We start from the raw sequence: 14,121 nt of genomic DNA, 5'->3' as shown, positions 1-14,121 counted from the left end.
CACAGCAGCAGCACTGCTGACAAAGCATTTTTGTATTTAACAACTGCTGGAACAACACCAGTTAAAAGAAAATGCAGATAATAATGGGGATAAAAAGACATGGTGTGAACATATTTATGGAGATGGTTGAGATGGTTTTGGAAGCTATTTTTTGAGATCTAAAGGGATTCTCTCACTGTCTGATCATTGGTAAGATTCATGTTTTATTGAAAAAAAAACCCAAAAAAGTTATCAATCTTTTCAATGTGCAAATCTCTGTCTGTATGTATGTGTGCGAGGCGAAAACAGAAACAGTTTTACACAAGAGTTGTCCAGCTCCTGACCACCTGAATGGTCACTGGAGGATTAAATCTATGAAGAACCAGTTTTACTCCATAAACAAAATAGGCTGTAAATACTAACTATCTGTTACCAGCTGCTCCTCTGTCTTCCTGTTCCATACATACACTTACTGACAGAGGGATGGGGAACTATTACAGCATACCAGTGGCTAGAAGAGCAAGAGTTTGTGTTTGAGGAGTGGATGTAAAGATACGGGAGCCACAGCAGGGTGAGTCAGACGACCCTTTGGCGTTGTGGCAGTTGGTAAGGAAATAGGCAAGGGAGATGGGGGGCGGGTGGATGAGAGGTAGCGGAGGACCCAAGGGGGGAGCAGCGAGATGGGGGTGGTGATGGGTGCCGCTTGGCGTCATGCCAGCTTGCCCCCGCCGCCGGGCCTTGTCAGTCTAGGCTGCCAAATGAAAAGCTGTAATTAATTGCTCTTGTGCATCCCATTCTTCCTCACCGACTACTCATACATTCTATTTTATACACACCGCCATTGACATTTTCAAGTCGCAGGCGTAATAATTACTGGAGTTATAGCACCTTTCTGTGTGCTGGATTACACTGTGATGCCGGAACCGCATGTGCGGGCCTGTGTGCATGCGTGTGTGTGCGTGTGTGTGGTAGGCTGAATGTTGAGTAGTTAAGGTTTGACGCCATTAATTGCCCCTATAATCTAATATCACAAAGCGTTGTGATTATGGGGCATGCGTTGCCACCGCCATACGACACCGCCAGCCTCAGAGCCCCGGCGCAAAACAAAAGCCTCGCCATTAGCGATTTGACGGGCCAGGACAAAAGCGCCTCACAATGCAGAATTATATTTTCATTCGGCTTTGTCTCTCCTGGTGAATGATTTCTCCCCTTTCATTGGACTGTGAATAGGGAGAGTCTGAAAAGCCGGGTGATTTGAAGTCAGCCATTTATTAAATGCATTTAATTTTTTCCTCCCCCCGCTGTCGTCCATTTTTTTTTTTTCATGTTGCATGTTAATTTAAAAGAGAGAGATGCGTGGTAGATTAGTGGGAAGAGGAAGGTGAGGTGGGAGGGGGGAGGAGGCTGTGAGCAGGGATAGGACAGGAAAGACAAGGACGTAGCGAGGAAGGAGGAAGTATTGAGGAATAATGGTTGGAAGATAAGACAAGTGTTTGAGCTGTCAAGCAGAAATAACCAAGAAGGTTTCTAGAAAGAGCAGAATGCAGACAAGAGTCTCAACAGGCAACCACATGCTGACATACAGGTGAAGAGTCACAATCCCTGGTCTTATTGCATCTTATTTAGTCCAAGTAACACAAAGATAAAAGAGTGAAAAAGTCACTTATATCATTAACAATGCAAGAAAAAGTCACAAGCAGTTGAACAGTGAGCACACGCACTGGCAGACTCACACTTCAGAGGGGTCAGTAGCTGACAGAGGTTAACCCCTGCCATGGATGGAGGGAGCTGCGAGGAAAGGAGGGAGGAGAAGAGAAAGCAGGAGACAGCCCTGTCGTTTACAGAGAGCGGAGGAGTAATTAGAGGGGTTGTTTGAAGAGGGAGTTTAACTGATTAACAAAGGCAGGGAGAGGGAGCCGGGGAGAGCCCAGAAAGATGGGAAGGAGACGGAAGAGAAAGGCATGAAGTCCCAGAGGAGAGAAGAGAGAGAAATCGGGGAATGTAACTTGCATTTCAATGAGGCCTCATCCCTCTCTCCTTTTCTCCCTTGATGACTTTTCATCCTAGCTGGGAGGGAAGCCTTTTGCCACTCAGGAAAGAGAAGAGGGATTGCTGTCTGATATCAAACCAGCCAGAAAACATGACAAACAGGCCAAAATGTCTGCATAATCACTGAAAATTAACAAAGAGCTTTGCACCTGGCAGTAAACACTGATTAGGGTCTTTCTTTATGAATGACAAAAAATAAACAACACACTTTTCAGGGGAGCAGGGTTTATTAATCTACCAACATCTAATTAGCATTAAAAAGCAGGTAAATTGCAGCAGGTTATTTTTTATTTCCCCAAATTATGATCAATCGGAGTGAGACATTGCAATGATTCCAACTGTACAAAAACTAAACAGATGCTGGTTCATCCCTGTAATATGCAACACATACGGGGAGTGTGTGACTGGAGGAAGTCTCACTCTGAAGTCTTTCTGCCCACAAGACGGCACATTCTTTTACAAACCCAAAGGAGCTCTTTCAAAGTAATATTAATGTTTCGAAGCAGCCCACCCAGAGTCCTGACCTGAGTCTTACCGAGAAAGATAAATATTAGGGTGATGGCAATGAAGACATGAAGTTCATCATCAAAAATAAATGATCAAAATTCCTAAGAAAATACGCTAAATGCTTCTTGGAAAAATTATTACATTGATTACCGAGAATAGTAAAAATACTTTTCTCATATATTTTTTTAGGTAAGAAAAGATCAAATGTAGACAGAAAAAAAAAAATATTTAGAAAAAAGTGTAGCGGAGGCAAAAATGTGTGTTTTTCTGTGTGATCTCACTGTAAGTTTGCTCTACGCTTGCGCTCTACATGCGTATATTCTTGCAACCACTTGATCAGGGGGCGATCAACGGCAGTGCAGTCACATGGTGAAAACATCTTGAGGATTGGAATAGGCCATTCCTACAGTAGGTGATGCATAAACATAAATGTAACTTTCTTGGAAGGATGACAGCCTCATAAATTCACTTCTTCAGGTAATCGCTCCACGGCAAGAAGCCGGTATCATGGGCGTGTGTGTGTGTGAATTGGCAAAGAATGGTGAGAAGAGAGGAAGCTATAATCAGAATCTAAACAGGCTCTCGGTTTAAATGATGCAGCCTCTGCCTCTGGGGTCTGTGGGGACACACAGGAGAGAGAAATAATTGAAAAAATGACAAGGAGGGAGCGAGAGGAAGAGAGAGGCTGACACGGTCCTCCTCCTCACCCCCCTACCTTGGAAGGAGCAAACCCCAGCACTGTTTATCCTTGTCACTAAGCATTACCACCTCACACTGGAAGTGACTGACTCCCCAACAACCTTACTGTCATAGACACACTAAAGCACACGCACACCTTTGAGTGCATCGCGACAGGTTTGTTTACTGCAGAGATGGGGTTCTTTAGCGTCAACTTCACCTAAAGGCAGCAAACATATCAAAGCTTTTTTTTTTTTTTTCTTGTTTTGGTAAAAATCTGACAGCTTATCAGCAGAAAGCGAGTAAAAGGCTGCGCTGATGTGCCATCTGTTTGGCGTCTCGCATGCTGACTCAGTTTGTACTTGCAATGTGCAGCTCTTTGACGTGTAAATGATCCTTTTCTTGGTTGAGGATTTGTTTGTTCGACAGCTATCATCGCTATCAGCCCCTTCATCTGCGTCCCTGCAGGTAAGCAGGCTGTCCGTGCTCATCACGCAGAGAAATAAAAGCGGAGAAAATGGGATCAAGAGGGGGAAACGGAGAGGCCGACGAGAAAAAACATTCAAGTGAAAACTACACAGCGGAGGAGTTTCCACTGTGCTGAGAGGGGTGTTTGGAGCTCCAGGCCAAAGGTAAAAAAAGAAAAGAAAAAAAGGGCCCCATTGTGTGCAATAAGCACCCTTCCTCTTGCTAATCTGAAGCAGGGCCAGGGGCCACATCACTCGCGGGGAAACTGATGAACGAAGGCAGGTGAGGTTGCTGATAATATGGGGATCCTACAGTGTCAGTTTTCAGATCTTTTTTATGCTGAGTCATGTTTCTGTCTGAGGCAATGAACATCTAAGCAGCAAATAAAACCATCGCCTTGTGTTATTAGGAATTTGAGGAACATAATAAATTGACTATGATGAATGTGCAAAAAAATGCTTGTCTAACTTTAGTAAATTTTTATTAGTAAATTACTCATACTTGGCAAAACCCTGCAAAGACAGGTTGTACCAGGCTCCTAAGTACAACAGTAAACCAGGGGGTCAGCTTGGACTTTGACTCTTTCCAGTAATGTGAAAACAGTATATATATTTGAAACACAGCTCTTTCTGACAGGGCGACGGATAAGGGAAAAGAAAAGGAAAAAAAAACTTCGGAGGGGACGGTGAAAGGCCAGCAAGTTCAAGTGGATAATCCCCCCCTCCCCTGCTCATCCCCCTCCTCCTCCTCTGCTGCCTCCCTCCATCTAACGCCCCAGTGGTTCAGAATAAAAATGACAACACGTTTTCAGAGCCCGTGGACCTACACCCAGCCAGGGCACTTCATTGGGAAGTGTGAGGCCGTTATTGACCATATTTCATTACTGATTTCACTCATGTTTCAAATCTCAAAATAAGACTTTCACACTCGAGTGGCCAGACCCAAACCTTTCCTCTCCAGCCTGTCTGTCCAGCCCTCAGTCCAGAGCCGAACCCAATTCACAGGGGACTCAGCCTCCTCCCATGCACCCTTCACAAACTGTCAGGATCCCATACTACACTCTCAACACACGCAGCAGCAGCAGCAGCTCCCGCCACATCAAATCAGAGAAACTGCCAGCTAAGCACTTTCATTAAGTGGACAAAAGGAGAGCTTTGGGAAAAATACTCTGAAAGGAAATACAAAACAGAACAAGAGCATGAACTGTTTTAGTCCCATGGACTCTGGAGAACCACAAACTTCTTCTTCCACATTGTTTTATTGATTACTCAGAAGGTTTTGAAACTTGGGGGCTGCACAGTGGCACAGTTGGTAGAGCTGTTGCCTTGCAGCAAGAAGGTCCTGGGTTCGATTCCCGGCCCGGGGTCTTTCTGCATGGAGTTTGCATGTTCTCCCTGTGCATGCGTGGGTTCTCTCCGGGTTCTCCGGCTTCCTCCCACAGTCCAAAAACATGACTGTCAGGTTAATTGGGCTCTCTAAAGGTGTGAGTGTGTGTGTGACTGGTTGTGTGTCCTGTATGTCTCTGTGTTGCCCTGCGACAGACTGGCGACCTGTTCAGGGTGAACTCCGCCTCTCGCCTGGAACGTTAGCTGGAGATAGACACCAGCAACCCTCCAGGCCCCATTAGGGACAAAGGGTGAATAGAAAATGGATGGATGGATGGATGGTTTTGAAACTTGCCACTTTATATCTATTTTGTTTTGCTCCTTCTTGAAGAAACGGAGCGAAAACGAATCTGAACATTTAGATCGCAGATGAATATTTATTCTAAAAAATAAATACTTGTATTTTAAGAACGGCAGGACTTTGTTTCCTCCCTCAGCCTCCTCCTCTGCCTCCGTCCCATTGGGCTGGTGTAAGCCCTCTCCAGAGAGCAGGGAGCCAAGCTAATTAACATAAGCCTAATGAGCCTTTTAATTTTTTTTTCTAATTAAACGAGCTCCTCAATAATACATGAAAACAGGACACTGCGCTATTCAATTACTGACGTATGGGCCACGGCCAAGCACGTGCCTTAATCTCTATGTGTGCATGCCAAGTGCCAGCTTGTTAAGTGTGCCAAGCATGTGTCTGCCAAGTGGCGCATATGTGTCGGCTTGTGAGAGTGTGTCTATTGTGGGGAATATGTGACAGGTCCTACATATCATGCTGGGTAATCCAGCAAAATGCCCCTCTGCTGGGAAGCCATGAGCCCACGAATTATCTTAGCAGCAATAATGCCACACGCAGTCAGGATAACAGTGGTCAATTATAGCCAACATCAAGGACAAACATAAATCTAAAGTGTGAAATTGTCTAAGTTCTGCAGAAAGATGTCTCGTTGTGGACTCATGAACAAAATAAAGAAGAGGAATCATACTGCTTCAGTGCTTTCCTGTGTTTAGCTCAGGAGAAAATAAAAACAGGCAATGCCAACTGCTTCTTGATTTCTTAATTTTTTCCCTCTTCTTACCACCCTTACTAATAATGCTTTGAGCTTCTTCACAACTTTACCCTGTGTCCCTTGGCCTTCATGATGCTGTTTGTTCACAAATAACCACTAACAATCCTCTGAGGGATCCACAGAAAATAACTTGCTTTCAAAAAACAACTTATTTTTAGGAAATGTGGCAGGAATTCATCAACAGAATTATTTTTCTGCAAGTGCTTGTCTACCTTTTATGCAATTGTCAAAATCACCTGTGACAATAAGAGACACACACACTCGCACATCTGTGCGCTCACAAAGTAGATTGATACCATCTCCCGCAGAAGCCAGACCTTCTCTGAGCAACCAATCATATAGAAGATACAATCTCAGAGTTTCTTTTGCTCTGTGCTCAGATCCTCCCCTCTATCATGAAAAAAGAAAAGAAATATGATTTCGGCGAGTGGTGGGGGTTGAGGGTGGGCAGGGAGTAGTAGGCGGGTGCCTGTCAGCGCAGACGGAGGTTTTTCCGGAGAAGTCAAGACACGAAAAAAGAAAGTCTTCCTGCTCACCCTGTCTGTCTCTCCCGTTCTCCCTTAGAGAGAAGGAAAGAAAAATCTAATTATCGAGCTCCTAAAGATCTCATTATTGGCTGAGGCTCATTTGCATGTGTGAGAGCCGCGCAGCAGGAGCCAACCTGGGGACGGCCATTTTGAACCAGATGTGTGCCGCTATGCAGTGGCTTACTGTCACCTTAAGAAGTGACCACATTAAATGTCCGCTTCACTTGAACTTATATTCACTCGCCACTTGTTCTGTTGCAAATGCAATTTAAATGTGGCCATCGGTCCTGAAATGACAGTAATTAATAATGTGTCTACCTTTAGCAGCAAGGTTTACACTGCAGTCTGATAAACACCTGACTGTGACTTTCATCTCTACACACATTTTTGGCTGATCAGTAAACAAACCAGTTTTCTTCTTTCTTGTCAATGAAGAAACCCAAAAGTTGCCAAGAAACTTTATAAAGAGTGACAATGGTTGTTCCTTCAGGCTAAAACAACAGGGAGTTACCAAATAACAGGAAGCTGAATGTACCGCAGCAAAACTGCTGTATTTTATCATTTTAAATAACTCTTGTCCATCTGTTACAGTGTTTTTTATATACAAAAAACTGCAGTCTAAAAAAAACAATGTTTAAATTAGATTATACTTACCTTACAGCGAATCCACAAAGGGACAGCTGATATGCTAACCATGCTAACTGTGCTAAATGCTACTGAGGGTGATAAGGACAGCTTAAAATGCCATCTCTGAAATTATTTCCTTGTTGTTTTGCAATCATGAAACCCTAAAATTGGGAAAATTGTGTATAACTGCAGAGCTGTGCAACCCTGCCTGCTCACGCTCATACACAAAGTTAATTAAGGATCAATCGAGACACAAAAACTGTTCATGGCTCATCGTAGCTGTAATAAACAAATTAAGGATTTAATAAACTAACATATAAGAGTTAATCTGAGTTATTGACATTAAATAGTCCAAAAAATCTCCGATTTGTTGTTGTAACTGGTACACATCACATACAACAACCCAATCATTTAGCCACTAAATATACCATTGCATCTGGGGGATAATGCTGACCTTTGACCTTTTCTATGAACTTTCTTTCTGAAGCATGAAATCTAGGCCCAGTCCCTGGTAAGCCTTTTAAATTGTTATATTTGAAATGTACAGAGAACTAATTTAAAACCATTCAAATATCTCAGAGAAACACAAAACGCACATCAAAGTAATTTTAAAAATCTCAGTGCATTTGCATTTGTGTTTGTATTTCTGCTTTGTAAGGGTCCACTCACAAACACACACTCACTTGCATGTAGATCCAACTGTGTCTGTGTGTTTATGTTGGTAGGATGTGAGCTGACAGCTCAGACAACAGAGACGTTGCATGAATGCCCTGCGAGTGCAGGGAGACTCCGCAGGTCAGACAGCAACAAACAGGACAAACGAGACAGAGATGGAGAGACTGGAGGCGGCGTAGAGCTGGATCTGTACATGTGTGTGTGTGGAAGAAAAGAGGACGAGGGGGAAGGTTGAACTTCTTTCATGTAGAAGACGTGTCTATGAAGCAGGTCAACCAAATGCATGTTTGACCTGCATTTAGTCCTATTTATGTGTAAATGCTTCCGCGTTGACACATAATAGTTCTTTCCAAGATCTAATCTTAAGAGGAACTGTTCACAGCAGCGACATTCTTATTCTTTTGGTGATTTATTGTATAATTACTTTTTTTGTAATTAAAGTAATTAAAGGCGTCATAAAGCCAGTTTCAAAAACAATTTAACAGTAGCAATAAGAAATAGCTTATCCAATATAAATCCGGTTTAAAGACCGGTTCTGATTCAAGATGAACTGGTGAAATCCAGATTTTAATTATGCATCATGTTAAACATGTTTGTCAGCAGGAAGTACTTGTGCTTTTCTAAGAGGTCACTTGGCAATTAAAATGTGACTTGCAGATGTTTTTTTGTTTTTTTTGTGATTTTCATACATCCTGGGATGTATTTTACCATTCTGTGGGAGAGAATATTTCACTTATCAGCAAGTAATTTACCAAAAAAAAAAGATGTGTCTATTTAAATCCTTTGTTTTTAACCTAAATGCTACATGATATATATTTGAATCCAATTTGCATGCAACGATTTAGATGATGATTACTGTTTTCTTTTCTCCATGAGCATCTTACTTCCTCCAGACACTGCACACATGATGATCCAGCAGTCTGTTTGTTAAGTGACATAATAATGAGAGGCATAATGCAATAGCCCGACTGCCCAACACACCTACTGCCCCACTCTCCTTATGCAAAGTCCAGTTAAAAAGGAAGAAAAAAAATCCCCATTCTGCATGCAATCATTCAACTGTACAATTTTAAGAAAAAAAAAAATCGGTATACACTGCAGTGCTTGTGTCCCACTTGCTAAGTGTATTTCAAGTGTATTTCTGTAGGGATCCTGCACTCCGGGTAACCTCACTTTCTCTTCTTTCTGTGGTATTCAGCTCTGAAAACAACTCGCTACCCAGAAACTACAAAGGCCTCATTCAGTCAAACTAACACACGCATGCACAGACACAGAGAGAGACAGAGGGATAAAGATACATGGAGACAGCGCAAGAAAGGAAAAAAGAGAACATGGTCCTGTATTAATCCGTGGAAGTGACATGAAAAGGTTGGTCGAAAAACGACGATGCAGCTGCCAATAAAGCGTGTCCCTGAAGGGGATGGAGCAGCTCTCGGGATGCCCGTCCATGTGTGTGAGCTCTGACCTGCACGGGGCTCTGCTTGACCTCGTTGCTGCCAGGGGAGTTGAGTCCAGAGGCCTGCTGGAGGAGGAACTGTCTGGCTGCCTGGAGTGCCTACAGGAGACAGGAAAAAGGAAAAATGAGAATCATGCACACAGTTCCTTTAACAAATATATGTTTCTTTATAGGAAGAAGGTCCCCACGTGCTGCTTTATATTAGCATAATATAAAGCGATTATATTAAAACTTTGCAAAAATAATTAATCCTTACTATTTTACATCATGTGCAATTAGAATCACAACCTTCACTGTATCTTAACCAACCAAAATTCAATAGAGCGTAAGCTTTAATTTTTCAACAAATGCTAATTGGAGAAAAAAGTGTGCATTTGGATCCAGGCCCAACGTGTGATATTTTGTAGAAACACTTTTGTCTGGTGTTACATTTGTAAGCCTTTTGCACCTTATTGCTGGTTTTGCTATAGATCCAACCAACTTCCCATTAATACTAACCAGCGTCTCTGACACTGATGAGTGTCCTGTCAAGTGAACTGTCACGTGGTGATTCTGCAGTTGTCCCATACTATGTATTGTCACTTTCAGATGATGGACGGACCATCGCTCTGTGAGACTTCCAAACTTGTGATATTGTTTTATAACCTAACTCTGTTAAAATCTTCTCCAGAACTTTATCTGTGACCTGTCCGTTGTATTCCTAGGTCTTCATGATGCTGCTAATGTTCTCGAATGCTCCTTGGAGCCTTTCATAGAACATTGACTAAACTAAGATTACATTGCATGCAGGTGGACTATACTGATTTAGTCATTTCTAAGTAGAGTTCTTCAAACTTTAATTTTGGGGTGTCAGAGTGAAAGGGTCCAAATAAAAATGCATGCCAGATTTTGTAGATTTTTTTTTTTGTTGCGAAAGAAATGTTTTCTTTGCACTTTACAGCTATATATCAGTTTGTGCAGATCTAAACGCATAAAAAGCAAAATGAATTTTGAGGTTAGAACTTTAGAACTTAAAGTTAAAAAGCTTCAGGCATATAAGTACTTTTGTGAGGCAATAAATACGTCTGTTTAACTTGATTTAAAGTGTGAATGTAAGGATGCCTGTATCTAAGTTTATTACCTTTAAAATCTCCTGATTCCCAAATGTCTTGCCCTTTGTTTCTCTAACCATCCCCTCTGGTTTACTCCACTTTCCACAACTCTATTCCTCTCCCTTGCTCTCCTCTCGGAGGACAGAGCAAACTGGCTTCTTTACATCCCCCCAGACAGAAGTGTGTCACTCCATTTCCATGCACGCGCCCTGAACTGTGTTTGTGTGTTGTCACAGTGATGTAAGGAACTGCTAGCCCTGATGAGACCCGAAAGAGCCGTGACTAACCACCACCCACCTCTCTTCGTTCTTCCTCCTCCTTTTCCCGCTTCTCCCCCTGTCTGCCCTGCAGTCCTGTCCATCTACACACCAGTGACACCATCACTCACCAGCTCCATTTCCAGCCTTTCACTCTGCCCCTGAGTGTTGCCAATTCATCCCCACCAATACTGCAAACTAAGCCATTTCTCCTACTTTCTAAGCACAACCTTTTCTCTTCCCAGCTGCTTTTGTGCCTTTCCTGTCTCCATTGTGTCACTCCTCCTCGCAGAGTTAAAGAATTAACTTCTCCAGCATTAGGACCAAAAGAGAAAGCAGCTTTTAATTTTTTTTGGCTGGAATGTTTAACCAGCCCCGAAAACAAAATACGAAAACACCCAGTTCATAACACAAGAGCTGACTTGCACGTACAGTAAGCGCACACACGGACATGCAAGCGCAACCTCATGACGGAGGGTTAGAGAGGGGAGACAGCAGGATGCACATTTGCTTCCTCTGACTCAAAAGGGAAAGGTTCCTTAGTAAATATTGATTTATGAAAGTCCCTGTGTGTGTGTGGGTGGGTGCGTGGGTGTGTGGGGGTGTATATGTGTGTGTCTGTGCAAATTAACGGCCAGATTGAGGGACAGTCTATACAACAGCTCTTACTCAACCACTCAGTAGAAGAAATCTGCCTCATTTCACAACTATAGCGAACAGTAACAAAATACAACACAAGTTGTACAGTACAACTTATTGAACAAGTGGTCAAATTTGAAACTTGGGTACATTAAGTAGTGTTTAACTAGAAAAAAAGTATAACGAGAGATTAGACTGTCAGGAAAAAGTGAGAGAGAGAGACGTTCTCTGTGCAGCCAGAGTGATGAAAACCATCTGTAGCGAACACACTTGCTACTTTCGCCGAGACCTTAATTAAAACACACACATGGACGTGCCTCTACTCTCTCCCGTACACACACATGAATTTTAACACTTTACCAAAAAAAAAATAAATAAAAAATGAAAAAATCCCGGGAACACTACCCCTCCCTTTTACTGGTTTGACCTCAGCATTAAATCAGGCACAAACATACGCACACGTACACACAGACAAACACAACCGCCCAGTTTGTTGGCATGTGGTGTGAATTACTCCTCGAACACCCTGTCTGCCCGAGAGCCAGTCTGCGTGAGTGCATGTGTGTGTGTATGTGTGAGTGAATGAGTGTATGTTGGCAGGAGTTGAGTAGGCCTGTCTGGCAACAATAAGGGACAATTCCACCCAAATTACCACCCTGATTACCACTATATTAAAGAGCCATTTATGGCTTTCATAAACGCTACGACCAAGCAGAGGTGATGCCTGTCTCCTCTCCTGTGCCTGTATCAATGAATGGGTGTGTGGGTGTGTGTGTGTATATATATTTAAAAGGCCAGAATTGCAACAAAAAGAGGAATGTGCTTTTCTACCTATTTCTTTAAAAGAAGTCCATTGTGGATTTAAACAAGTGTGGCTTAGCTTAGTAGCAAGCTGCTCAAATTTACTAGAGTAAGATTTTAAAGGTCTGTTTTTACAAGATAAACAAAGAGTAAAAGTATTGGCAGGATGAAGTTTCTGTTGAGACTGGAAACCTGATTTTTGCACTTACTGGCAGAATACCCGTCAACTTTGTGCTTAACATCATTCAATTTAGTAAAACTGTCTCAAAACTTTCCTTAAAAATGCCCAGATTATCACATAAATTTGCCTTAATTCACTTTATACCACTCACTCAAAGCTGCTCTACTCCATAAGATAAAAAAAAGTAAAAATCCAGAATGAATGCTATTCTGTTGAGGTGTAACAAGTTTGCACGAGTTGCTCCTTATTTCACCCCTGCAACTTTGTATGTTTGCAGTTTTTGTCTATGTAAAGACCAATTTTCAGTTTGTATATGTTAAGCATATGTTTCGTGTCGTCTTAAACAATTGCAGATTAAAGTAAAACAATTGCTGATTAAAGAGTACAAATTGACCTGGAGACACTCTGATAGTAAACCAATGCCAAAATAATTCTTGTCAAAATTTTGGACAAGAGTTACCTGGACTCAGTGTCCAGACTTGTGCAGTAGAAATAACATGAAACTATTATTATAAATACTGGACATGACAGCATGTGATTTAAGCTTAATACCCAGCATATGTACGTTTAAATGGTTTGTGCGCTGACAATTTTGGGGGAAATGACCCGAACGATTTGAAAGCACTGGAAACTGCGAACGGCTAACTGCTGGTTTGCTGCATTTTGTCACCAAGAACCTTAGTCAACACTTTGGTTTAAGCACGAATACCATCATTAAACGAGAGGTCAATGTTGGTCTAAATTAGTCAGTTGCTTAAATTTGTAGGTAAAACCCCAAAGTAGGAGAAATAGTACAGTGTTGCTTCACAGAAATCTGCACATAAAAGCTTATTTGAACAGGGCCGTAAGCATCAGTCAATCGGTGTTAAACTTAATTGTCAATAGTTGAATCATACCCCAAATTTTAACGTTTAACAGTAAAAGAAAAAGAAATACTGGGTTGGTGAATATATCTATAATCTCATGAGAGCACACACACACACACACACGCACGCACACACACAGATTAAAAAAAACACCAGCAAAGACATCCACTCATGTCTACTTTGTCAAGAAGCACTTCTCTACTTTGACCCCTCTCTTTCATTTCTACTCTTCATATTCACTCCTTGGCTTTTTCTCCATAGAACCTCCACCCACCCACACACAGCAACACACACACACACACACACACGCCCACACGCCCCCACACGCACTCTCACACCAGCTCCTTCAAGACTCCCCCCTAAACTCCCCTTTCCCCTTGTGGCATTCTTGGGGGCGCACTGCACCTTTAAAGAAAATATGAGGGAGGCCTAAGAGGGAGGCCCAACAACAGAGTCTTTGTGCTGCCGCGATGCACACATACACACACACGCGCACACACACATGCACCCATCAGCGGTGTCAGACAGGTTTTATTAGAGTGAGAGAGGGAGGGAAGGAGGAGGAGGAAGGGGAAGGAGGGGTGAGGAGGTCACCGCTCAGCTTGGAGGCCTGAGAGCACAGTGTGAGCGCGCCGGTGAGTGTGAGTGTTTCGGTGCGGTGTGTGAGTTCTTCTAACTTGTCATCGCGCCCCTCTGTAAATCATCGCCTCTGACACAGCCTTTAATAACAGTGCATTTTTTAATTCAGCAGGGTCAAACATGCACATACATCCATGTCCACACACACACACACACACACACACCCACGCACACGCAGCCTCACAGTTATGGCTACTTTCTCCTCTTAGCGGGATTCCGAAAAAAGGCTGACGACTTT

The 14,121-nt window shown here is 42.6% G+C and overlaps 1 protein-coding gene across 3 annotated transcripts in view; it reads right to left on the bottom strand.

Moving 5' to 3' along the window:
• The window catches only part of foxp4 (forkhead box P4), a 114,001-nt gene that overhangs the window by 38,243 nt on the left and 61,637 nt on the right, over positions 1-14,121 (bottom strand). For all 3 annotated transcript variants that reach the window (XM_044123049.1, XM_044123047.1, XM_044123048.1), the window contains exon 3: positions 9,419-9,508. In XM_044123049.1, coding sequence (XP_043978984.1) covers positions 9,419-9,508 — 90 coding nt within the window. The remainder of the gene's footprint in view (positions 1-9,418; positions 9,509-14,121) is intronic.

This window comes from Gambusia affinis, linkage group LG07 (assembly GCF_019740435.1).
Source record: "Gambusia affinis linkage group LG07, SWU_Gaff_1.0, whole genome shotgun sequence".
Lineage (NCBI taxonomy): Eukaryota > Metazoa > Chordata > Actinopteri > Cyprinodontiformes > Poeciliidae > Gambusia > Gambusia affinis.
Note: the sequence above shows the minus strand (reverse complement) of the source record. Positions and strands in the feature narration are given on the sequence as shown.